General features: G+C 40.4%; 1 protein-coding gene and 7 non-coding genes across 9 annotated transcripts in view; 7 read left to right on the top strand and 1 right to left on the bottom strand.

Annotated features, from left to right (window-relative positions):
- The first annotated feature begins 1042 nt into the window (after window positions 1-1042).
- Window positions 1043-1116, top strand: trnat-ugu (transfer RNA threonine (anticodon UGU)). Its single transcript has one exon. It is a non-coding gene; the product is annotated as a tRNA-Thr (tRNA).
- Window positions 1117-2301: 1185 nt separating this feature from the next.
- trnas-gcu (transfer RNA serine (anticodon GCU)) lies at window positions 2302-2383 on the top strand. The gene has a single exon. It is a non-coding gene; the product is annotated as a tRNA-Ser (tRNA).
- A 139-nt stretch (window positions 2384-2522) lies between these two features.
- On the top strand, window positions 2523-2596 carry trnat-ugu (transfer RNA threonine (anticodon UGU)). Its single transcript has one exon. It is a non-coding gene; the product is annotated as a tRNA-Thr (tRNA).
- Window positions 2597-3163: 567 nt separating this feature from the next.
- Window positions 3164-3237, top strand: trnat-agu (transfer RNA threonine (anticodon AGU)). The gene has a single exon. It is a non-coding gene; the product is annotated as a tRNA-Asn (tRNA).
- A 732-nt stretch (window positions 3238-3969) lies between these two features.
- Window positions 3970-4051, top strand: trnan-guu (transfer RNA asparagine (anticodon GUU)). Its single transcript has one exon. It is a non-coding gene; the product is annotated as a tRNA-Asn (tRNA).
- A 263-nt stretch (window positions 4052-4314) lies between these two features.
- Window positions 4315-4388, top strand: trnat-ugu (transfer RNA threonine (anticodon UGU)). Its single transcript has one exon. It is a non-coding gene; the product is annotated as a tRNA-Thr (tRNA).
- Window positions 4389-4965: 577 nt separating this feature from the next.
- trnat-agu (transfer RNA threonine (anticodon AGU)) lies at window positions 4966-5039 on the top strand. Its single transcript has one exon. It is a non-coding gene; the product is annotated as a tRNA-Thr (tRNA).
- An 11953-nt stretch (window positions 5040-16992) lies between these two features.
- Window positions 16993-25526, bottom strand: part of LOC114643594 (low affinity immunoglobulin epsilon Fc receptor-like) — a 346195-nt gene continuing 337661 nt past the window's right edge. For both annotated transcript variants that reach the window (XM_051927563.1, XM_051927564.1), the window contains exon 9: window positions 16993-18042. In XM_051927563.1, coding sequence (XP_051783523.1) covers window positions 17847-18042 — 196 coding nt within the window. In that variant the 3' untranslated portion in view covers window positions 16993-17846. The remainder of the gene's footprint in view (window positions 18043-25526) is intronic.

Raw genomic sequence — 25526 nt, 5'->3', positions numbered from 1 at the left:
CCCAGGCGCACTCCGGGTGTCCCTGTTCCTCTTCCCCCCAGCACTTTCTGGTGTGGCGGAAGTGCTGAGGTCCAGGGTCCTCCAGGTATTGGGGTCCCCCTGGCGATGACCACGGGCCCCTAAAGGGTCGAGCTTCCCAGCTCTGTACCAGCGGCCCCCAGGGCGGTCGCCCCCTCGAGGTCTGGAGGAGGCACAAGCCCTCTTCCGATCTTCTCGGGCGTCCCAGCTGGGTACTACCCCCATCCGGGTACCACAGTGTGTTCAAAATGATTTTGTAATGTGAACATTTTGTTTAGTTTGCAAGAATTTTATGTTTTGAAATTTCACGTTTGCAGCTTTGTTTCATATATAAGTTTAAATTGCATTTCCTTGTTTGTTTAAGTTTTTTAATTGAAATATGAACTGTGTCACATCACCACTTTGAAACCTGCTAAAGGCTATCATGGCTAATATGACATCTTGTCTGGTTGCTAGGGTCTGCCTCTCTGATATAATCCTTAAACTGCTGCTTTGTCCACGATATGATTCAACCAGTAAACTAGTGCTTATGGAAAGTTCAGTTTTTTACATTCTGCTTTTAACTTTCATTCTTGTGTATTGACTTGGTTTACGTCTTAGTGTGTTAGCTCTGGTTATTATATAGGATTCTCGTGCTGAATGACTTTTTTGCAACTCTATTTTTAGTACCATTGTGACGGAGCTCTATAATTAGAAAAACCTGAAAAAAAGAATTGCTTTTATGTTGTTTCTGAAGTGAACTGTAATGTACTGGTCAGTTTTATTAAGAGTCTATTATCGTTTCTGCAGCTATCAGTGCCAGCAGTTCTGTTTCAAGAAGAAACTATCCCGACGCTGCTTGCCGCAAATGATCCCACCTGCCTCTGAACGCAAAGATTGCCTCTTATGGGAGTTTCTCAATCCGAGCAACACCTGATGCTCACCTGCAGTTTCTTTGTCCATAATTCACAATCGAAGAATTCTGCCCTACGCATTCTGTTTTACAGAGTGAAATAGAAATTTGGCAATTAAGGTTTTCTAGTGAGGCGCCGTGGCTTAGCTGGTTAAAGTGCCTGTCTTGTACACAGGAGATCCTGAGTTCAACTCTCAGCGGTGCCTTCTTCACTCTGCGTCCTTCAGTTTATATTCTACAGAAAACAGCAACGCTGAATCGGTGTTAAAGTGAACTTGAAATTAGACTGCGTTCATACCTGCCCGAATAAACTAATAGATTTTACGTATTTATTTATTTATTTATTTATTTATTTTTAAGTCTTTAAGGGCAGTCGACTAAAGAAAATGGACAACCCCGATGAAAAAATGACTTTAAGGTGCCTTTGAAGGTGAAGACTGCTTTTCTCAGTTACGTGAGTCTGTTGTGTTTTTCAGATGGCATCCCGATCGTCCTGATCACAGATTATGTGAACGTTGTCTCTTCGTCGATCGCTTCCTTTGAACATTGGATTCAAACAACTTAAGGCAAACTTCCGTCTTTCCAAAAGCATCTGATCGTGGAGCTGCTCTTGCTGAAAGTGCGTTCTCCTTTAATTTTTTTTTTATTACAAAGAGGTGGACATTTGTTGCATGTTAACTGGCTCTTAGTTATACGAGGTCCATCCATCCATTTTCCAACCCGCTGAATGCGAACACAGGGTCACATTGCTAAAAACTCTCTGTCGATTCAGGCGCCCTGGCTTAGCTGGTTAACGCGCCTGCCTAGTAAACAGGAGATCCTGAGTTCGAGTCTAAGCCAGGCCCGGCCTTAGGCATAGGCGAAGTAGGCGACCGCCTAGGGCCCCAGCGTCCGGGAGACCCCGGATCGACTCTTTGGTCTAATTTTCACGCATTTCACAGAGCTTCCAGGGGGGCTCTGGACCCCCTTTTCGCCTAGGGCACCATAATACCTAAGACCGGGCCTGTCTCAGCGGTGCCTGCTCTTTGTTATACTCCTTTGATTGGGTTTTCATTTTGGCTCCCGGATGTGCCTGAGAACGTTGCGAGGAACAAGTTAGCTTTGTCCGTTTCATTGCGGAAGACTGTGGTGGAGCAGAGATCTCAGCTTTAATTCTCTATACTTTGGCCAGTGAACGAAAGAGAGGAAAGCGAAAGCCTGCCTGCTTGCCTACCTGCGTGACGTGTAACAGATTGTCTGTAGCAAGGCAGCAATGAGAGAGAACAATAGATCACGACATAAGTGCTCATGAAGTGTGCGTGCTTAAACATAGATCTTGACAATAAGCCTTACCAGATCTGTTAATTTGAATATACCAGGAATGGACAGAAGGAAAGATACATCTTTCACTTGACAAGGTGGCCGAGTGGTTAAGGCAATGGACTGCTAATCCATTGTGCTCTGTACGCGTGAGTTCGAATCCCACCCTTGTCGTAACTTTAAATATTCAGAGTCTATTACCTGATGCTCACCTGCAGTTTCTTTGTCCATAGTTCACAATTGAAGTGTTCTGCCCTAAGCATTCTGTTTTACAGAGTGAAATGGAAATTTGGCAAGTAAGGCTTTAAAGTGGGGCGCCGTGGCTTAGCTGGTTAAAGCGCCTGTCTTGTAAACAGGAGATCCTGAGTTCAAATCTCAGCGGTGCCTTCTTCACGCTGCGTCCTTTAGTTTATATTCTACAGAAAACAGCAACGCTGAATCGGTGTTAAAGTGAACTTGAAATTAGACTGCGTTCAAACGTTGCCGCATACCTGCCTGGATAAATTAATAGATTTTACGTGTTTATTTATTTATTTATTTTTAAGTCTTTAAGGGCAGGTCGACTAAAGAAAATGGATAACCCCGATGAAAAAATGACTTTAAGGTGCCTTTGAAGATGAAGACTGCTTTTCTCAGTTACGTGAGTCTGTTGTGTTTTTCAGATGACATCCTGATCGTCCTCATCACGGATTATGTGAACGTTATCTCTTCGTCGATCGCTTCCTTTGAACATTGGATTCAAACAACATAAGGCAAACTTCTGTCTTTCCAAAAGCATCTGATCGTGGAGCTGCTCTTGCTGAAAGTGCGTTCTCCTTTAAATTTTTTTATTTATTACAAAGAGGTGGACATTTGTTTTGTTAACTGGCTCTTAGGGATACGAGGTCCATCCATCCATCCTTTTTCCAACCCGCTGAATCCGAACACAGGGCCACATTGCTAAAAACTCTCTATGGCGCCGTGGCTTAGCTGGTTAAAGTGCCTGTCTATTAAACAGGAGATCTTGAGTTCGAGTCTCAGCGGTGCCTGCTCTTTGTTATACTCCTTTGATTGGGTTTTCATTTTGGCTCTCGGATGTACCTGAGAACGTTGCAAGGAACAAGTTAGCTTTGTCCGTTTCATTGCGGATGACGGTGATGGAGCAGAGATCCATCCATCCATCCATTTTCCAACCCGCTGAATCCGAACACAAGGTCACGGGGGTCTGCTGGAGCCAATCCCAGCCAACACAGGGCACAAGGCAGGAACCAATCCCGGGCAGGGTGCCAACCCACCGCAGGACACACACAAACACACCCACACACCAAGCATACACTAGGGCCAAGTTAGAATCGCCAATCCACCTAACCAGCATGTCTTTGGACTGTTTGAGAAAACCCACGCAGACACGGGGAGAACATGCAAACTCCACGCAGGGAGGACCCGGAAAGCGAAACCAGGTCTCCAGGTCTCCAAACTGCGAGGCAGCAGCGCTACACACTGCGCCACCGTGCCGCCCTGGAGCAGAGATCTCTGCTTTAATTCTCTATGCTTTGGCCAGTGAACGAAAGAGAGGAAAGCGAAAGCCTGCCTTGCTTGCCTACCAGCCTGACGTGTAACAGATTGTCTGTAGCAAGGCAGCAATGAGACAGAACAATTGATCACGATATAAGTGCAGATGAAGTGTGCGTGCTTAAACATAGATCTTAGCATTAAGCCTACCAGATCTGTTAATTTGTATATAGCAGGAATCGACGGAAGGAAAGATGAATCCTTCTCGTGACAAGGTGGCCGAGTGGTAAAGGCAATGGACTGTTAATCCATTATGCTCTGGACGTGTGGGTTCGACTCCCACCCTTGTCGTAACTTTAAACCTTAAGAGTCTCTTATCATTTCTGCAGCTATCAGTGCCAGTAGTTCAGTTTCAAGAAGAAAATATTTCCGACGCTGCTTGCCGCAAATGATCCCACCTGCCCCTGATCGCAAAGAGTGCCTCTTATGGGAGTTTCTCAATCCGAGCAACACCTGCAGTTTCTTTGTCCATAGTTCACAATCGAAGTATTCTGCCCTAAGCATTCTGTTTTACAGAGTGAAATGGAAATTTGGCAAGTAAGGTTTTCAAGTGAGGCGCCGTGGCTTAGCTGGTTAAAGCGCCTGTCTTGTAAACAGGAGATCCTGAGTTCAAATCTCAGCGGTGCCTTCTTCACTCTGCGTCCTTCGGTTTCTTTTCTACAGTACACGCACAGCTTAATCGGTGGTAAAGTGAACTTCAAGTTAGACTGCGTTCAAACCTTGCCGCATACCTGCCCGGGTAAGTTAATAGATTTTACGTGTTTATTTATTTATTTATTTTTAAGTCTTTAAGGGCAGTCGACTAAATAAAATGGATAACCCCGATGAAGAAATGACTTTAAGGTGCCTTTGAAGATGAAGACTGCTTTTCTCAGTTACGTGATTCTGTTGTGTTTTTCAGATGACATCCTGATCGTCCTCATCACAGATTATGTGAACGTTATCTCTTCGTCGATCGCTTCCTTTGAACATTGGATTCAAACAACGTAAGGCAAACTTCCGTCTTTCCAAAAGCATCTGATCGTGGAGCTGCTCTTGCTGAAAGTGCGTTCTCCTTTAATTTTTTTTTTTTTTTATTACAAAGAGGTGGACATTTGTTGCATGTTAACGGGCTCTTAGGGATACGAGGTCCATCCATCCGTCCTTTTTCCAACCCGCTGAATCCGAACACAGGGCCACATTGCTAAAAACTCTCTGTAGTTTCAGGCGCCGTGGCTTAGCTGGTTAAAGCGCCTGTCTAGTAAACAGGAGATCCTGAGTTCGAGTCTCAGCGGTGCCTGCTCTTTGTCATACTCCTTTGATTGGGTTTTCATTTTGGCTCTCGGATGTGCCTGAGAATTTTGCGAGGAACAAGTTAGCTTTGTCCGTTTCATTGTGGAAGACGGTGGTGGAGCAGAGATCTCAGCTTTAGTTCTCTATGCTTTGGCCACTGAACGAAAGAGAGGAAAGCGACAGCCTGCCTACCTGCGTGACGTGTAACAGATTGTCTGTAGTAAGGCAGCAATGAGAGAGAACAATAGATCACGACATAAGTGCTCATGAAGTGTGTGTGCTTAAACGTAGATCTTAGCATTAAGCCTTACCAGATCTGTTAATTTGAATATAGCAGGAATGGACAGAAGGAAAGATACATTTTTCATGTGGCCGAGTGGTTAAGGCGATGGACTGCTAATCCATTGTGCTCTGCACACGTGTGTTCGAATCCCACCCTTGTCGTAACTTTAAACCTTAACCGAGAAATGTAGGATTTAGAGGGCAAAGCCCTTACCACAATGCCCCAATGCTTGCACATCTGCAATGTGTATATTATTTGACATGATATAATCTTGTCCAGGACAGATTCCTTTGTTAAAGTTGAGTGTAATATTTTCAACCCGTTCAAGTCCTAAATCTGGGATATTTATTCTTTCAAATAATGTATCAGTTTGCAGATTAATGTACACACTGTATAATATTTTGCCATGCACTTAACATTGAAGAAGAAGCTGGTTTGTGAATAAGTAGCTGACTACAAGCATATGTGTAGCTAGGAGTGAATAAAAAGCCACCTGAATGTGTACCTAACTTAAGTCCCGTGATCATTTCAGATGTTAAACGTTAATCATCACCAAGCCCTTTCACAAACATTAAGTGGCATACAAAAGTATTCAGTCCCCTTGAAAGTCATAATTTTCTGCAAGACAAAAGATTTATACACATTTATTCATTCAGTATTTTTCTTATGCTGTGACAAAACATTTCCAAAGACAAAATAAACCATTTTCTGTAGACATTTAACTGAAGAAGAAAAACTCCAAAGTTAATGTTTGCATAAGTATTTAAACCTCTGTGCTTTGGAAGCTCCATCAATACACCAATGACAAATTAATTACAAAGGTGACAGTCGTTTAACAGTCATAATTAAACATGATGAGGTGCTACTTGTGAGTCCTTTCTGTCTCTCTGGATATAAACAGCCCCCTTTGTAAGGGCCGTAATCTTTGGTGGACAGTCACTGCAAAAATGAAAACAAAGAAGCATTCTACTGATGTGAGAAACAAAGTTATTGAAATGCACAAGACTGGGAATGGCTATAAAAATATCAAAAGAGTTTGAATGTCCCATTGCACACTGTTGCATTCATCACCAGAATGTGAAAGGTTCATCAAAGTACACAGACTCTGACTAGAACAGGCTGTCCCTCAAAACTCAACATCAGAGTGAGACATCAACTGGTGGGAGAGGCGACTAGAAATCCAACTGTCACTCTTAGACGTCTGCGATGATCTTTAGCTGGAGTAGAGGTGCTGGGGTCCACAATTTCAAGAGTTCTCCATAAAACAGACCTCTATGGGAGAGTAGCATGAAAGAAGCCATTCCTTAAGAAGGTCCACATAAAACAACGTATGGCATTTGCCACAAAGCATGAGAAAGACCCAGTTAAAATGTGGGAGAAGGTTTTATGGTCATATGAGACCAAAATAGAAGTTTTTGGACAGACGTAAGAGGTATGTGAAGTGTAACACTAACATTGCCCAGGCCTCAAGAAACAACATTCCTACAGTGGAATATGGTGGTGGCAGTCTCATGCTATGGGGATGTTTTTCATGTGCTGGGTCTGAGAATCTTGTCAGAGTTGAAGGGACAATGGATGGACACAAATACTGCACAATTTTGCAAGAGAACTTATTCTAGTCTGCTATGAAAGCTCAGGAGAAGATTCATCTTTCAACATGATAATGACCCGAAGCATTAGGCCAATGTGACACTGGGATAGCTCAAAAACAGAAAGGTGAATGTTTTGGAGTGGCCAAGTCAAAGCCCTAAGCTTAACCCTGTTGAGAATCTGTGGCACTGTTTGAAAACTGCTGTTCAGAGGTGCCATCTCACAGACATAGAGGGTCTCTAGAAATCCTGCCAAGAAGAAAGGGGCAGAATCACTCCTGAGCAGTGTGCAGAACTGGGGCCTACTTACAAAAGAACGAAGGCTGTTACGGCAGCAAAAGGGTTCTTGACAAAGTATGAATGTGTTGGGTTTGAATACTTAATGCAAACACCAACTTTGGAGTTTTTCTTCTTCAGTTAAATATCTACAGAAAATGGTTTACTTAGACTTTGGAAATGTATTGTTACAGCACAAGAGTTCACATTAAAAAGAATGAATGAATAAACGTGGAAAAATTTTTTGTCATACAGAAAATTAGGATGACTTTTAAAGTAATTGAATACTTTTGCATGTCACTGTATGTTTCTGAAAGGGCTTGGTGGTTATTATTTTTAACAGTATTTCCCGTAATTCTGAAATATTCACGGGGCTGACGTGAGGTGCACATTCTGCTGGCTTTTTATTCAATCCTAGCTACATCCAGTATATGCTTACAGTCAGCTACTTATTCATACAGCTTTTGCACACCAGCTTCTTATTCTATTTTAACAGCATGGCAAAATATTCTACAGCATGTACATTAATCAGAATCATTACAAACTGATCAATTATTTGAAAAAATAAATATTCCACATTTTGGTTCTGCACAGGTCAAAAATGTGAAACACAACTTTAATTTAACAAAGGAATCTGTCTTGTCACAAAACTGTGAAAATTAAGGAGGCCGAACGTGATTTAACACTTTACAGTGCCCATGATAGCACAGTAAATCCTATTTATCAGATATTGGAGTGGAAATACGCAGGTACTCATACCTGGCAGGGCAAAACTCGGCTGCATCTTAAAAAACACATATGCCTTGTCACAAAACTGTGAAAGGTAAGGTGGCCCAATATGATGTAACTCACATATAGGCTACTGGTCCTAAATATGGAACATTTAGCTTTTCAAAGAATGGGTGCAATCATATGTCAAATAATATGCACGTTGTACATGTGCAAGCAGTGGGGCATTGTGGTTAGGGCTTTGTCCTCTAAACCCTACATTTGTCGGTTCAAGTCCTGATAGTGACACTGTGTGACCATGAGCATGTCACTTCACCTGTCTAGGCGGCACGGTGCGGGATCGCTGGGCATAAGAAATGTAACCAGTAGTAACTAAATGTTATACTGGATAAAGGCGTCAGTCGTAAATGTAGAATATTTTGCCTTTAGAATAAGTAACTAGTTTGCAAAAGCTGTGTGAAAAAGTACAGTCGCAGGTTGGAAGCGAGCATGCAGCTGGAAGCGAATAAAAAGACGACTAAATACGTATTTAACTTCAGCTTTGTGTTCATTACACACTCAATGGCAGATTCTATTAAATAGTAATAATTACCACCAAGTCCTTTCCAAAACCTATTGTGCAGAAAAAAATACGGCGCTGTTTAAAGTAAACCCAGATCCGTCTCCCGTCAGCTTCTCTACACGCACCATGACACTACCGGCCCCTGAGTTCCTATTTCTTGCCCCGCCCATTTCCAGTGAAGATCACGTGGACAACCGATATAGTTCGCACACACAACCGATATAGTTCATACATAACATTGCAATAGTGTGCGTTCGCAAACCAGTATGTTTCATATGCAAAACTGATATACTGCACACACAAATCCAGCATGTTACTTTCACAAAGCCGGCATAGTACGCACACATAAAACAGGTAGAAGACTGACAAGGACTCAATGTAGTGCATACACAAAACCAATAGCGTTCATATGCGAAACCGATATATTACCCACGTGAAACCAATATAGTGCATATGAAAAACCAGTGCTATACGTAAGCAAACCAATAGTATACGAACACAAGCCAATATAGTTGATACGCAAACCGATTGCATACGCACGCAAGCCAATGCAATTCACTCACAAACTGATAGCAAACGCACGTGAACCAGTAATAAAGTTCAATTCAATATAGTTCATATGCAAACCAAAAGCATACGTGTACAAGCCGATAGAGTTCACGCACAAACCGATAATATACGGACACGAACCAGTGCAGTTCATATGAATGAAACCATTATTGCACATACACTAGTCAATAGTAAATATTCATAAACCAATAGTGTTCACATGTCAACCAATAGGATACGTTCGAAAATATATGATTTATGGCCTGTCTGGCCCCTCATAGTTATGCTCTCCGGTAAATATCCCAATATTATATGTTATCAAGTTTGTTAATTCTCAGCGTTATGTGCAAGACTTGCGGGAGGTGAAGGTTACACTTCGCTCCCAGGTCGCTTATTGCACCGCATCCCACATTCCTCCTGTCCTCCATTCCATCTGCAGTAAACCAGTTCTCTGTTACTGACCTCGCGTTTTCTCTTCTTTTCCATTGTCTTTTGACTTCTGATTTTAATTATTACTTCACTTTACGCGTGTTGAGTCCCTTTCATTGGTGATATTGTAGTGTTTTTATTTAGTATGTAGATGATCTGTTGCTTTGCTCTGATTTAAAGAATAATTGTGGAAAAAAACACCAAAGCTTTACTTTTCTTTCTAGCACAAAATTGTCATAAAGTTTCCTGTTCTAAACTCCAGCTGGTTACATAAAAGAGAAAACGGATGTTTTCTGACTCTTGTATCGTGGCCGTAAGACTTGTGCTTCGTCTTGAAATTAAGCAACAGTTGCTACCTTTTTTCGGCAATGGGTCTTAAAAAACTGACGTCAGCCCCTAGATTTGTATTAAACTGAATTTTCAAGTAATTGGCCAAAATGTGCACACAAAATTTAGAAATCTCTGAAATCAGTCTCTGGAGCTCCGGATTAATTCAGGTTACAATGAGTTTTGACTATGTGTGATACTTGGTAAATGGAAACGTCTCCAATTTTGCTCATAAAACTAATTGTACATGTATACGAAACATCTTTCCTTTGAACCCTGATCACGTTCTAAGGAAAATTGTTCTTTTAATAGTAATAAAATACAACGGAGACAATTTCTTTCAAGAATGTAAATATTATTGGTGTGTGTTGTGATGCTTTTGAGAAATATTGAATGTATATTGAGCTTGGATAAGAGCAAAACTACTGTTAAGATAGGGAAGTATGGTGACGCAGTGATTAGCACTGCTGCTCAACAACAGGAAATGAATGCTTGGGCTTATATGCTTTCTGTGTGGAGTGAGATGTGAGTGCTTTAAATTGCAACAGTTTAACTGCCTTTGAGTACGTTTTCCATTATGTTGAAGAGGTTTTTGTGACTGCAGTGTATTAAAACAACATTTGACTGAGTTTGGAAATGTACAGTGCATCCGGAAAGTATTCACAGCACATCACTTTTTCCACATTTTGTTATGTTACAGCCTTATTCCACAATGGATTAAATTCATTTTTTTCTTCAGAATTCTACACACAACACCCATAATGACAACGTGAAAAAAGTTTACTTGAGGTTTTTGCAAATTTATTAAAAATAAAAAAATTGAGAAATCCCATGTACATAAGTATTCACAGCCTTTGCTCAATACTTTGTCGATGCACCTTTGGCAGCAATTACAGCCTCAAGTCTTGTTGAATATGATGCCACAAGCTTGGCACACCTATCCTTGGCCAGTTTCGCCCATTCCTCTTTGCAGCACCTCTCAAGCTCCATCAGGTTGGATGGGAAGCGTCGGTGCACAGCCATTTTAAGATCTCTCCAGAGATGTTCAATCAGATTCAAGTCTTGGCTCTGGATGGGCCACTCAAGGACATTCACAGAGTTGTCCTGAAGCCACTCCTTTGATATCTTGGCTGTGTGCTTAGGGTCGTTGTCCTGCTGAAAGATGAACCGTCGTCCCAGTCTGAGGTCAAGAGCGCTCTGGAGCAGGTTTTCATCCAGGATGTCTCTGTACATTGCTGCAGTCATCTTTCCCTTTATCCTGACTAGTCTCCCTGTCCCTGCCGCTGAAAAACATCCCCACAGCATGATGCTGCCACCACCATGCTTCACTGTAGGGATGGTATTGGCCTGGTGATGAGCGGTGCCTGGTTTCCTCCAAACGTGACGCCTGGCATTCACACCAAAGAGTTCAATCTTTGTCTCATCAGACCAGAGAATTTTCTTTCTCATGGTCTGAGAGTCCTTCAGGTGCCTTTTGGCAAACTCCAGGCAGGCTGCCATGTGCCTTTTACTAAGGAGTGGCTTCCGTCTGGCCACTCTACCATACAGGCCTGATTGGTGGATTGCTGCAGAGATGGTTGTCCTTCTGGAAGGTTCTCCTCTCTCCACAGAGGACCTCTGACCAAGTGACCATCGGGTTCTTGGTCACCTCCCTGACTAAGGCCCTTCTCCCCTGATCGCTCAGTTTAGATGGCTGGCCAGCTCTAGGAAGAGTCCTGGTGGTTTCGAACTTCTTCCACTTACGGATGATGGAGGCCACTGTGCTCATTGGGACCTTCAAAGCAGCAGACATTTTTCTGTAACCTTCCCCAGATTTGTTACTTGAGACAATCCTGTCTCAGAGGTCTACAGACAATTCTTTTGACTTCATGCTTGGTTTGTGCTCTGACATGAACTGTCAACTGTGGGACCTTATATAGACAGGTGTGTGCCTTTCCAAATCATGTCCAACCAACTGAATTTACCACAGGTGGACTCCAATGAAGCTGCAGAAACATCTCAAGGATGATCAGGGGAAACTGGATGCACCTCAGCTCAATTTTGAGCTTCATGGCAAAGGCTGTGAATACTTATGTACATGTGCTTTCTCAATTTTTTTTCATTTTAATAAATTTGCAAAAATCTCAAGTAAACTTTTTTCACGTTGTCATTATGGGGTGTTGTGTGTAGAACTCTGAGGAAAAAAATGAATTTAATCCATTTTGGAATAAGGCTGTAACATGACAAAATGTGGAAAAAGTGATGCGCTGTGAATACTTTCCGGATGCACAGTATATATATTGTATATGTATTGTTCAAACTGAGAGATCTCTGAATTCAAGTGGAAAATATGATTAAGTGTAATGAAAAAAAAAGAAGTTTTAAAAATAATGTGTATACTGCCTTCTTTATAAGTAAAAAAAAAGGTTATTCTAGCAATTGCAAATTAAATTTAAAGTAAAACGAGACATTCTCTAGGAAAATAAGGAAAGTGGTATTGAGCACTGGCTTTCAGTCTAGGCGATGTTCTATATTAAGATATGCTGTACAAAAGGGAGGTTAAAATAATAAATAGATAAACGAAAAAAAGGGAATGTGGAGCTTAATTTATATCGTAATTAGAAACTATGCCTCTACTGCCAAATGGTCTGCACAGGCTTCTAAACCTTTGCATTGACACGTGCGTGTCAATTGCATAAGGGTGGAGATGTAACTATTAACACAGGCTCGCGCTATGTCATAATCATGGATTTTTTGGAAAATGTGAGGTTACAAGACCAGTACTGGCTATCCAATTCAGCACAATACTGATTATGGAGCCTACCCAAATGACTGTAATAAAGTGCCAGATATATTTGAATAATCGAGATGTGGTGTGCCGCAGTATTATTGGGCCAAAGATGCCACTCGGAGGCCCAACGCGCCTGCTGCAACCGCTGAGCCTGCTGCGCCAGTGACCGAAGTTTTTTATTTACAGACCAGTGCAACACCCACAGATGTTCGGACTTGGAAATAAGAAGGATGATGATGGCATATGGCGCCACCTACAGACTAACAAACCTTTTCTGCCCAAGTTTTCTTTTCTAGGCTTTGCAAAGATTGCTCCTGGATTAAATTATGCTGATGAAGAGAAAATGGTGCCACATGTGGAGAGCTTTTGGAGGATTCCAGAGTTCTCGCTTTATGCTGCAGCGTGCTGTCAGAAGTGTGTGGTGTGCATGAAACATAACATAGGAAAAGGACTGAAGGCTTCCAAAGAACACTGAAAGGCATGCACTCCCAACTAAAAGAGTCCTGGGGTGTGGCCCTCTCCATCAAGGCTACAGATGAGAGAATCCACCTTGGTGATTGGGTTCTGATCTGAGATACTCAGCGAAAGCACTGACACCAACCCTGCTGGTGAGGTCCACACTAAGTCCTTCCGGTTACCCTTCATGTTGTAAAGGTAAAAGACACCAATTCCTGGATTCACCTGTCCCACTGTAAGATGATCTGTTTGGGAAGGTTAACATGAAGATAAAGGCAGTAATCATTGTGTGCATGATATGCACCATCCTATGGACTTGTATGCTGTGACCGTGGTCCGAATTCGACCCGGTGCATGGCGCGAACAGAGAACTGGCCATGGCAATTAAAACATCCCACCTGGACTAACAATACTTGGTGATGAATAGAACCGTGCTGCTTTTAAGAACAAATTGCTGTCTCCCTATCCTTAGTAATGCGGTGTCAATAATGATGTCCAACATTATGATAAATAATATGGTCCTTTGAGTCTCCCCTATAAATCCAACTGTCCCTTCTCTGAATGATCTTAATGATTCTGAAGCTTTTCTTTTTCATATTACTGATATTGATGATATATAAGAAAAGTGAACCGTTTCGGTTCAAAGGTAGGAGTGTAAGAGTTAAATTTGAACCCTGCTCCAGTGTGTACCTGGCATGTGTCTGAGTCTCATATCCTTCTGAACTTATGCCTAAAAGCTGATGCTATTATTTTATTATTCACTATGATAAAATGTGTTTCTTGTCTTTTACATAACCCCTTAAGAGAAGTGCTGTCTTGTACCAAGCTGGATCATAATATATTTATATATATATATATATATATATATATATATATATATATATATAGGCCATTGTTCTTTTTCTCCTTCCTTTTAAGCGATCACACAGCTCCCAAAAAATAAAAATAAAAAAACATACATCTAAAAAGTCACGTACATCCTAAACAAACAGGACTATCAATCAAATTCTGCCATGTCCTGTTAGCGACTAGGTGTAACCAATCATGTTAAACGTTTTCTGAATTTGTAATGTATTCCTTTTAAAGAAAAGTGACCTAATCAATGAATTATATAAATATAGCGCTGAGGAACATTTTTTCCTTTGTAGCAATGTGACTAGCATGTGGCTAACATGTAATACACTTGTTACCTCTTCGAAGATTGAGATAAAGAATAACGATTGACGCTTTCTCCTGCCTGAGTTTTATTGCTTAAATCGGGGCATTCCAGTGGGGGGGGTGCCTGTATGTATTAAATTTTCTTCCTCATAATGTAACCAGATGAGCTGATCAGTGAAGACATCACGAAGCAAGGGGATGGTGCAAAAAAAGTGCAAGAGTGCTTTTATTTAAAAACGGTCAAAACAAAATGTTCAAATAAATAGTGCAGTGCTTCAAACGTATTTGAATAAAAAAAATAGTCCATTAAAAAGGTAAAAATCCCAGGCATTAAAACAAAGCTAAAACGAGATTAAAATCCTTCTAATGACATTGGGGTCACACCAGCCAAGCTCTGCTCCTTCCCAGTCTCTCCAGCTCACTCAAGGTCTATTCAATGGGAGAGACTTCAGCCACCACGGTTCTCATTCTACCGACCCCCGTCATGGCTGCCTTCGCAGGCATCTGCCTGGTCGCTTGGGGTCATTTGTCCTCCCGTCTTCCTTCTTGCACTCGAAGTCATCCTTCATATCCTTAGGGTGGACTTTTCCCCGATCATACCCACACTTCTATTAACTCAGTGGGTACAATCCTGTCCCACAAGCACCAATCACTTGCTCCATCTGGTACCCCTGACCGCACTGACCTCTTTCTTTCACAGCGGGCTGGCTTGTCCACTCTCTTTCCCCAATGCTGTGCTCTTGCGCCCCATCTGTTCCTTTCCTTTTCCATTCTTTTTTTTCCTTCCGCTTTTCCTATTTATTATCGGGACGTGGCTTAGGTGTGGCAATTAGCAGCCCCCAGCTTCAATTACAGATGCGGACGATTCCTCATCTGTGCACATTAGCAAGGAAACACCACCTCACGCATCGTCCAGGAACCCCTCCGGTCACACTACCACGCCCCCTCTTTAAGCCGCAAGTGCAGCGATTATTTAAAAATTGGGCTGTTATCCTAAGCTGTGAACCCACTATATCACAGTGGGTGACGAGATTCTCCTGAAACCAACACAGGATAGTATGTTGTTTTTCATGTATACTAATGCTGTTCTTCAGTGTTATTAGGATGAACATTCATATATTTCACTCACTTCATCACTGCTCACACAAACAACAACTCCAAAGAGCTACAAGAACAATTACAAGGTTCCAATATAGCCAGACAGATTATATAGGCTACATTATTAGTGCTCTGGAGAGTGTGAGTTATACACGTCAAACCAAAAATGATAACAAATGAAGGTAGCAGCACACCTCTAGTCTAAACAAAAACTCAGTATCTGCACGTCATAAGGCTAAACAATAGCCACCCACATTAACAACTGTATAAGACTTTCTTATATATGTTGTGGACAACCGGGGAGTGTACCGTCGCTCTAACCTTACACAGACAGGCAGACACAAGTTCCAGTCCAGCACACATATTTATTTAAAGCTGGGGAGCGCTTTTCTCTGCTCCCCACAGCACAATACTGAAGCACAATATAACTTTTCTTTTATTCTCTTCTCTTCCTCTCTCGTTCCGTTTTTCCACCTCCACTTTCTCTCAGGCCAGCTCCGTCCACATCCTGCCAACTCTGGCAGCATCTTTTGTTCAGGTCCTGGGAGTGTTCCAGGTGGCTTATCTGTATTACCTGAAAACACTCCCAGGTGTGGTGGAAGTCCACTATAGGACTCTGCAGCTCCCCCTGGTGGGCCCCATGGAACCCAACAGGGCTGTACCAAACTTCAGCTCCCAGCATGCCCTTCAGGAATCCATGGTGCCACAGCTGCCCAGGAGGGCTGCCCTCTAGCATCACAGGGGAGGTATTGCCTCACCGATGCTCCCTCCTCTGGTCATTCCATTCTGTTGGCAGCCCGGCCTGGCACAATGTATGTAGTGTTTTTAACTTATTATCAGACAGGCTGTTTTTTTTCCCCTATCACACCTGTTTACAAGTGTTCTGTTGTTTTGTGCCTCTGCTCAGGAGTTCACTAAGGTGTTGACCCTTTAAACCTGAGTGCTATACATCAACCCTGAGACATCATTGGCAGTGGGGACTGAACTTGGGTCACTGTTGCTCAGCTAAACAGAGACTTCCTTTGACTGACTGACTGATCTGGCTGCTAGTTTGGACAACAGCAAATAAACTCTTAAATTTTCTATGTCTGAGCTTTTAGAAACAAATTGCATTTTTACCCTGCAGTGGGCTGGCATCCTGCCTGGGACTGGTTCCTGCCTTGTGCCCTGTGTTGGCTGGGATTGGCTCCAGCAGACCCCCGTGACCCTGTGTTTGGATTCAGCGGGTTGGAAAATGGATGGATGGATGGATGGATGTATTTTTACCCTTACAACATTATTTGATATTTAAAAGATTTTGATCCATTATTCTGACACCTTAAATCCCCCTTAGGATTATTTTTCCTTGGTAATATTTCATAATTCTGTTTGCATAAATATGCATCTTTAACAGACACTCATCTATCTTCACCTCAGGGCATGAATTATTAACAGCAGGTGAGCCCAGTACTAAACCATGAAATTATGATTGGCTGATCCGTTCTTCTGGTTAACTAGTTGGGTCTGTCTTGAGTCAGGTTAAAATAAAATGTGTAACTCTCTTTATCGGCTGGGAGACACAACCTGATGGGAGACACAACTTGATCACAAAGTATACTCATATAACCAACCGATTTCTGTGTGCAAAATCACACATTTACAAAATCAATTTAAACCAAATATTTTATCTTTGGAATGTTTTATTTTAGTAAATTGAATCCTAGACAGCTCTTCTTTAAAAATAAATCCCAGTTGTTCCATTTTTTTTTTAATTTAGGATAACAAAACAGCCATTTACAGATACAGAAACAATTGAAATGCAAAGAAGAAGAACAAATCCTAAGCAAAATAAAGTAAAACAAGACTGAACCCCCCACCCAAAAGAAAGATAAAGAGAAGAGAGACACCGGGAAAGAGAAAAAGCAATAACAATAAAGTTAATCACAGGCCCAACACGCTTATTCTAACATAATTTTAATAAATTCTTGGCATCCTTTAAAATTTTCAGACATACCCTCTAAGAGAGAATTTGACTTTTTCTAACTTTAGATAATTCAGAACACTGAGTTATGCAAGGTGGGTTGGGATTCTTCCAGATGAGCAAAGTAAATCTGTGTACTAATAGTGTGGTGAAGGCTGTGACAATCCTTATGCATGTCAATGCCATCTGGGAGCCCATCAAGTATCACCATTAATGGATTTAGAGTGATTGTGACACTGAGGCTGTCTGAAAAGTTTGCAAAACATTTTGTCCACAGTGATGTTATTGTAGTACATTTCTAAAGTTAATGGCTGCTGGAGCTAGATGGCAGTGCTGGTAGGCTGAGTCTTGCCTTGGGTACTTTTCGGACAGTTTTAAATAAATGTAATATTCTACGTATGATGGATTTCCACTCTTTTTTTAAGATGCCAATTGAGTTCCAGTTATTTTTTGGCTTGCATTATAACTAAAGAAAGTAAGCATTTGAGGTTAAATGATCTTTGGTCATGCCGTTTTCAATATTGTTACAGAAACTTCCCCATGCAAAGGGAATTCTGCTGTTCGTCACTTCAGAGAAACCATTGGATTGAAGCATTAAGCCGACTACTCAACTACTCTTGTTTACAATTTATATACGGCTTGGAAAAGTTGATGCGGCTGCCTCACAGATTCTTTTCTTTTGGTTTTCACAGTTTAAACCATACCAGCCACTGGAGGGCTTTTTTTTCTGCAGACACACACAGTTCTGTCCAAAGGGATTGTTCAGTTCATCAGTCCAGTGGTCTGGCTCAGTCCCATTATCATTTTGTCTTTTACCCCAAAACCTGCAGGAATAATAAAGCTATTATTATAGAATCAGACTGGAAGTATCATCTCATTTGTAATATGCATGACACAAATACTCAGTATGTAGAAATTTTATCAGCACTGTAAGAATAGAAGTGAATTCATCTGTATTCGAAGAATGTGCTTGTGCACGCTCATTGACATGGCCAAGTGGTAAAGGGCGGGGGTACAATTCAGACCCTTGCTATGGGATGTTTATCTTTGTATCCTTTTCTATATTTGTGTTTTGAGATGTCTGTACCCATTTAAATATTACAACCCCATGTAATAAAGAGAAGTACTCAAATGAACTTGTACAATTATGAACTGAGTTTTTATACCGGAGTCATCCATCTCTGCATTTGGCTCTCAAGTGGCACACTGATGTTACATTACATTAAAAACTCAGAGCCGTTTATTCATTTTGAAGTTTATATTCTGCCACTCCAGAAAAGATAAACCAGCAAAGTCTGATGGATGACTCTTGTGTTTCCAAATCCTGTCACGAGGAGGTATGTACGGTAGGTAGGTAAGCGTACATGATGACACCCTGTAGGTGGATATGCCTCTTAACTATTGACTGAAACACAGACCACTCTTGGCATGTACATCCCAAACTACAGCATCCAAAAACACAACAGTAATCGCATCAACCAATGGTGTGAACACTTGGGGGCAGCATTGAGTCCGAATCAAAAGATCTGTGAATAAAGTGACACCAGAACTGTATGATCAGACTTCAGGGCCTCAACTCCTTAGTGTTTGTGTCTTCAGTAAATAATAAATAGGGACTAATACCACTCCTTACACAAAGCTGACTTCCACCTTAACTCCCTTAAGAATTGTGACAGTGATGTTCAAGAGGGTAGAATTAAAATTTATAGTCCACATGATGGAGAAGAAATAAGATAAAGATTTATGAAACATTTTAATAACTGGGTGGTAATGGTGAAAAGGGCAATCACAAGACAGCAACATATTGTGGTTTCAAGACATTTGGATAAACTCATGAATGACTGTGTTAGCTCCATGAACAAATACAAAATGGACTTTAGATTAGAGGATCAAGTTTAGACTTGGAGAGATGGAGGCAGTGGAATCTGAAAAGATTTGAGACAAGCAAGAAGAGATTTAGTTAGGAAATGGACTTAACTGAACTTTGATGACTTTATTCTATTTTATGCTATTGCTCTTAGTATCAAAATACAAAAATTAAATTAATCACTGTATATGATTACATATTTTCTTGTTCACAAGGAAAACACAATTTGAAAAAAGAAAAAAATGAGCATAAACCAGGGATCTTAAACTCCAGTCCTGGAGGGACGCAGTGACTGCAGGTTTTCATTCTAACACCATTCTTAATTAATGACCTGTTTTTGCTGTTAATGAACTTCTTTTGAATTCATTTTAATTGACTTGCTCTTGAAGACTCAGACCCCTTAATTGTTTCTTTTTCCTTAATTAGCAGCCAAACAATAATGAAATACAAAATAAGCCAAAACAGGACCAGCAAACTGTGACCTTCATACAATATCTGAAAATAAAGAAACATGAAGGTCTCAGGAATGTTGCTCTGCTCAGGTCCACAAAACTTTTAAATGGTGATCTTAGAAAAGTTAAGAAAAAATCAACAATTTTCAAAAAATCTGCTATTGCACAATGAGAACAGCAACAAGCCATGGAATTAAAGAATGGGTTTAATTAACAAAAAGTCTCTGCACCTAATTAAGTAAGTGGTTGGAGTGAAATTGGTTGGAGTTTGAGGCCCTCACTTAGCTGATCTTATGTTGGCTCACACACTTCACATTTCATTTTTGTTTACGGAAAGAAATTAAGCAATTCTGAGGAACAAATCTAAAAAAAAATTAACTAAAATTAATTCAAAAGAAGTTAATTAGCATCAAAAACTGGTCTCTAATTAAGAAAAGGTTTAGAACTGTGGCCCTCCAGGACTGGAGTTTGAGATCCCTAGTATAAATGGAACAAACCGTATAGTTCATGCTTTCAAGTCTGTCATGTTTCTATTATTAATCATCACCCTCGGTGACACGTCAAATATCTGACATGGTGACAGAAGTGTTGGATTATATATCTTAATTAAAATCTTAAATCCAAAGACAGATTAAGACCTAGTGGACACAATTTTATAATCTTATTGACTGTAAATTTGCATTCATGAAATTTATTCAACACTGCAAAATATTAACAGGGTACAAGGGTCTTAAAGGTAGCAGATGTGACATTAGTAGCAGCCATCTGACTATGCTTTACAACAAACTTCAGGTTTAGTCACCGGCCTACACAGCACAAGGCCTTCACTACACTACTGTACATCTACACCAGCACAGCCTGCTGAACTTCTGATGTGCTAATCTTTTCACACACCCAAACAATATACTACACAAGACTCCAAAAGTGCTGTAAGTTGAAAACAGAGCAAGACACAATACAACAAAAATGAGTTTCAATCAGTGTGGGCAGGTCAATCAATAGCCTATGTAAATTCTTCTTTCAAAAAATTGACAATGAAGGCTAAGACTTAAGGCCAAACCTTTCTTCTTATAACCTAAATTAACCACTACAGCCACTACATTAACTTCAGCCTGGTAGGCCACCCAACTTGTGGCCAAAATCACAAAATTATATAAATATGCAAAAGAAAAATTAATTATTATTTAACGGAGTAAAAATAATGAATGAGAATAAAATATTTACTCTATTACCGATTGGAGTAGTACCACTAAACTGAGGTCCACTATGCTTGATAAGTATTTATAAGAGACTAAATAAACAATCCATTCATTTTAACTGACATTCTTATAGATAAAGCAACTTTTTTAAAAAAATGACTCATTTAAATAACAGGAAAAATCACATGAAAACTAAAGTGGTATGCAATGGGTCATTATAACTCGACCATCATGATATTTTAGCTTATACAGTAATTTAAAAAAAGAATAAGAATCTGAAAATATAACAACATCGCATTAAAGTTCAATAAACTCTGAAAAGAATGAGACCAAACATATATATATATATATATATATATATATATAGGTTTTAAAAAAAATCCCAATTTAAAGTGTGACAAAAAAGTCACATAAAATCATTGCACAAAATTGTTGCACTTTTAGGTTTAGGATTTTATATATAGAGAGTAGATATTGTCAAAAGTATTGGGATGCCTGCCTTTACACACACATGAACTTTAATGACATCCCGTTCTTAATACACAGGCTTAATACATACATGCTTCAACTCTTCTGGGAAGGCTTTCCACAAGGTTCAGGAGTGTGTTTATGTGAATTTTTGACCATTCTTCCAGGAGAGCATTTGTATCAGGTTGAGGTTAGGGCTCAGTGCAGGCCAGTCAAGTTCCTCTACATGAAACTCGCTCATCCATTTCTTTAAAGACTGTGCTTTGTGCACTGCTGTACAAGCAAGTACCGTTCTCCTGGCAATCGCCAAACCCAGACTTGTCCATCGGATTTGCAAACAGAGAAGTGTGATTTGTCATGCCAAAGGACACATCTCCACTGCCTAGTTCTTTACACCACTGCATCCAACATTTTCAATTGCACTTGGTGATGTAAGGCTTGAATGCAGCTACTCAGCCATGGAAACCCATTCCATGAAGCTCTCTATGCACTGCCTTTGAAATTTTGGAGGTCTGTAGCTATTGACACTGCAGAAAGTTGACTTGTGCACACTTCGGAATGCGCTGTCCCCGCTCTGTGATTTTATACGGCCTACCACTTTGTGGCGGAGTTGCTGTTGTTCCCAATTGCTTCTACTTTGTTATAATACCACTAACAGCTGACCGTGGAATATTTAGTAGCGAGGAGATTCATGAATGGACTTATTGCACAGGTGGCATCCTATCATAGTACCAAGCTTGAATTAACTGAGCTCCTGACAGTGACCCATTCTTTCACAAATGTTTGTAGAAGCTAGCAGTCTGCATGCCGAGGTGTTTGAGTTTATACACCTGTCGTCATGGAAGTGATTGGAACACCTGAATTCAATGATTTGGAGGGGTGTCCCAAAACTTTTGGCAATATAGTGTATGTGCTAGCCCTGGAACATTAATTTATATTTTTTGTGTGTCAGCTCATCTTTCATATCTCCCTCTTATGTGTTACTTTTTGATTATCTGGTTTTTGAATGTTTAGCTCTGTTTTTGGATTATGTCCTGGGATTACACACTTAGTTTTGTTGAACTGGTCATCAGACACTGACATGGATAATGAATCTGATACATACGTATGGCACTGTATAACCAAACCACCGTGATAAGCCTTGTGACTTGGGTCGTGTGAAGGTTCATCGTGGTATAAGCAAGTGCGTATGCATGTATGCATGATATAAGCCCCCTAATCACTATTTACAATGCAGCAACTGTCAGGGGAAATGTGAAAGTCACAAAGCCTTGCCCTGTGGTAGCCTACAATAACACAACTGGCACATCGACCGTGTAAATCAGGCCCTGACATTCTACCTTCTCATGCGCAAGCAACTGAAGAAACATTATAGCAAAAATGCAAAATTAAACACATTTGAACTGTTCTGATTGTGATGTCGGTCTCTCCACTTTTGACCTTCATGTGAAGAATGTGTACTGAATCTACATCACTACAGCAGCGGACACTAGACAAACATTTCCTACTGTATTTATATTGACATTTGAGTACTTACATGTTTCTGTTACATGTAATAATGTTTTTTCTTATTGAAAAAAATTCAACATTTTTCATTCATTTTTTGGAGTAAACATAATGTTAAGGAGGTTAATGAAAAAGGTTACATGAAAAAGTGACAAAAGTAATGAATAAAATAATGAACAACAAATAAATATTATAAAGAGTGTAAAAAATAAACAAAAGGAAACAACATAAAGGTTAAATAAATCATATAAGTCTGACTTCTGTTGTAAATTCACTTTCTTACGCTTTTTGTGGGTCCAGAGGTTTGTTATCTACCCAGACAAAGTGGCCTTCTTTTATTTCATCCGTTAGCCCAATCCAATAGGATTTCTCTTCACTTCCTTTGATTTCCAGCAAAGCTGTTAAAATATCCTTAAGAAAAAAAAATGCAAGCACTTGTATCAGTGTATCCTCTACCTGAATCTTTACTTTTCTTGGTACAAAGGGGTAACATCTTGCATGTTTGGTTTAGCTCTCTCCTCTAACCCTTCATCTTCTCCTTAGTCCCATATTATCCCCTCTTCACATCTCCTCAGTTCCTTCTCAGCATCCTTTCATATGCCCCTCACCACAATGAAGTCCTTACCTGCTCCTCCTTAGTCTCAATAATCACCAAGTGTCCCCCCTCTGAGGTGCAGGTATCCTGACTGTCATACCAATTCTGTTTATCAGTGGAGAACAAATAACACTTGGAGTCAAACAGAAGCCAGTTGTGTGGACACACAGAACACATCTTAACTGAAAAGGAAAGAAGATAGAGAAAGTAAAGGTGGCCACAAAGCTCAGCATCCAGTGGCCTATGGACACAACTCAATACTGAAATGCACTGGGCAGGGGGGTCATACAGCTGATCTACTGGACAAATTAATGTTGAATTCTTGAAGAATGACAAAGAAGAATGTTCTAATATATCCAGTCCTTGTTTATATTGGAATTGCAACTGATTAAAGAAAACAAATTGCCCAGAATTTGATAATGATACTGTCTAAAGTTTCTGTTTAGTATACCACCTGCCCATTGCAGAGTAAATGGAACAATGATTTCAGATAGATAGATAGATAGATAGATAGATAGATAGATAGATAGATAGATAGATAGATAGATAGATAGATAGATAGATAGATAGATAGATAGATAGATAGATAGATAGATAGATAGATAGATAGATAGATAGATCTTTATTTGCTCCAGAAAGAAATTAGATTGTATGAAACAGATTCAAGTTCCTGTGGATATGGCCTACAACAGTACAGTATAGGAGCAACAGTACAGAGTAACGGGGATTGTGGAAGAGATGTGAAAAGAGCGTGCAGGCAGGGTGGAAAGGGTGTAGAAGAGTGTCAGGAGTGATTTGTGACAGACGGTTCTCAGCAAGAGCGAAAGTGAAGGTCTACAGGACGGTAGTGAGACCAGCTATGTTATATGGGTTGGAGACGGTGGCGCTGACCAGAAAGCAGGAGACAGAGCTGGATGTAGCAGAGTTAAAGATGCTAAGATTTGCATTGGGTGTAACAAGGATGGACAGGATTAGAAATGAGGACATTAGAGGGTCAGCTCAGGTGGGACGGTTGGGAGACAAAGTCAGAGAGGCGCGATTGCATTGGTTTGGATGTGCAGAGGAGAGATGCTGAGTATATTGGGAGAAGGATGCTAAAAAGAGGAAGGCCTAAGCGAAGGTTTATGAATGTGGTGAGAGAGGACATGCAGGTGATGGGTGTGACAGAGCAAGATGGAAAGGACAGGAAGATATGGAATAACATGATCCGCTGTGGCAACCCCTAACGGGAGCAGCTGAAAGAAAATGAAGAAGAAGATTACCTACCCAGTGCTGGAGGTTCTCTTAAAGGACAGAATTTATCCAGTGGTCTTACTATTTTATTGAGCTGCTCAAACTGGAACTGGAGAGTGCTAAGGTTCTTTGTCATCTCTTTATAGTGGGTGAAATCTGAAAAATGAAACATTAAAATTGCTTAGCTTTTTTCCCATCTACTCCTTCTAAATGTTCCTTCTAAAATAAAACTTTTAGAAGGAGGGTGAACAAATCCCTTGACTTAATTTTATTTAATCCAACTTTTGCATCTCTCTCTTTTTTCTCAAATCAGGTTTTCCTCAGATGGTACATCCATCTTCTTTAAGCACAGGCTCAGTGCTTTTGTACATGTTCAAATTTTTAATACAGCAGCAGTAATATGCATAATTATATAATACAAAAGTAAAAAGTATGTACTCCATCAATTCTAAATGCTGGTGTCATATCAAACCTATTATTCATCTAGTAACCTTAGATCTTCAACTGAGTGTCTCCTTAGAATTCCAAGAGCAAAACTTAAAAGAAGTGGTGAGGCGGCCTTCTGCTGTTATGCACCTAAAATCTGGAATAGCCTGCCAATAGGAATTCGCCAGGCTAATACAGTGGAGCACTTTAAAACACTGCTGAAAACACATTACTTTAACATGGCCTTCTCATAACTTCACTTTAATTTAATCCTGATACTCTGTATATCCAATTCATTATAATACTGTACCTATTCATGGTGGCTCTAAAATCTGTACTAACCCCTACTCTCTTCTGTTTCTTTTTCTGGACCACCATCTACTCAAAGCACCATGATGTTCCAACAGTGATGGATTAAAAGCCAGAAGTCTGGATGACCATCATCATCAAGTCCTTCCGTGAGAACCCTAACTACAAAGAGGACTATTTCATTTATGTTAGGTAGAATGCCCAGAGGGGACTGGGTGGTCTCGTGGCCTGGAACCCCTACAGATTTTTTTTT

Source organism: Erpetoichthys calabaricus, chromosome 5 (genome assembly GCF_900747795.2).
Source record: "Erpetoichthys calabaricus chromosome 5, fErpCal1.3, whole genome shotgun sequence".
NCBI lineage: Eukaryota > Metazoa > Chordata > Cladistia > Polypteriformes > Polypteridae > Erpetoichthys > Erpetoichthys calabaricus.
This window is presented reverse-complemented; position numbering and strand designations above follow the sequence as displayed.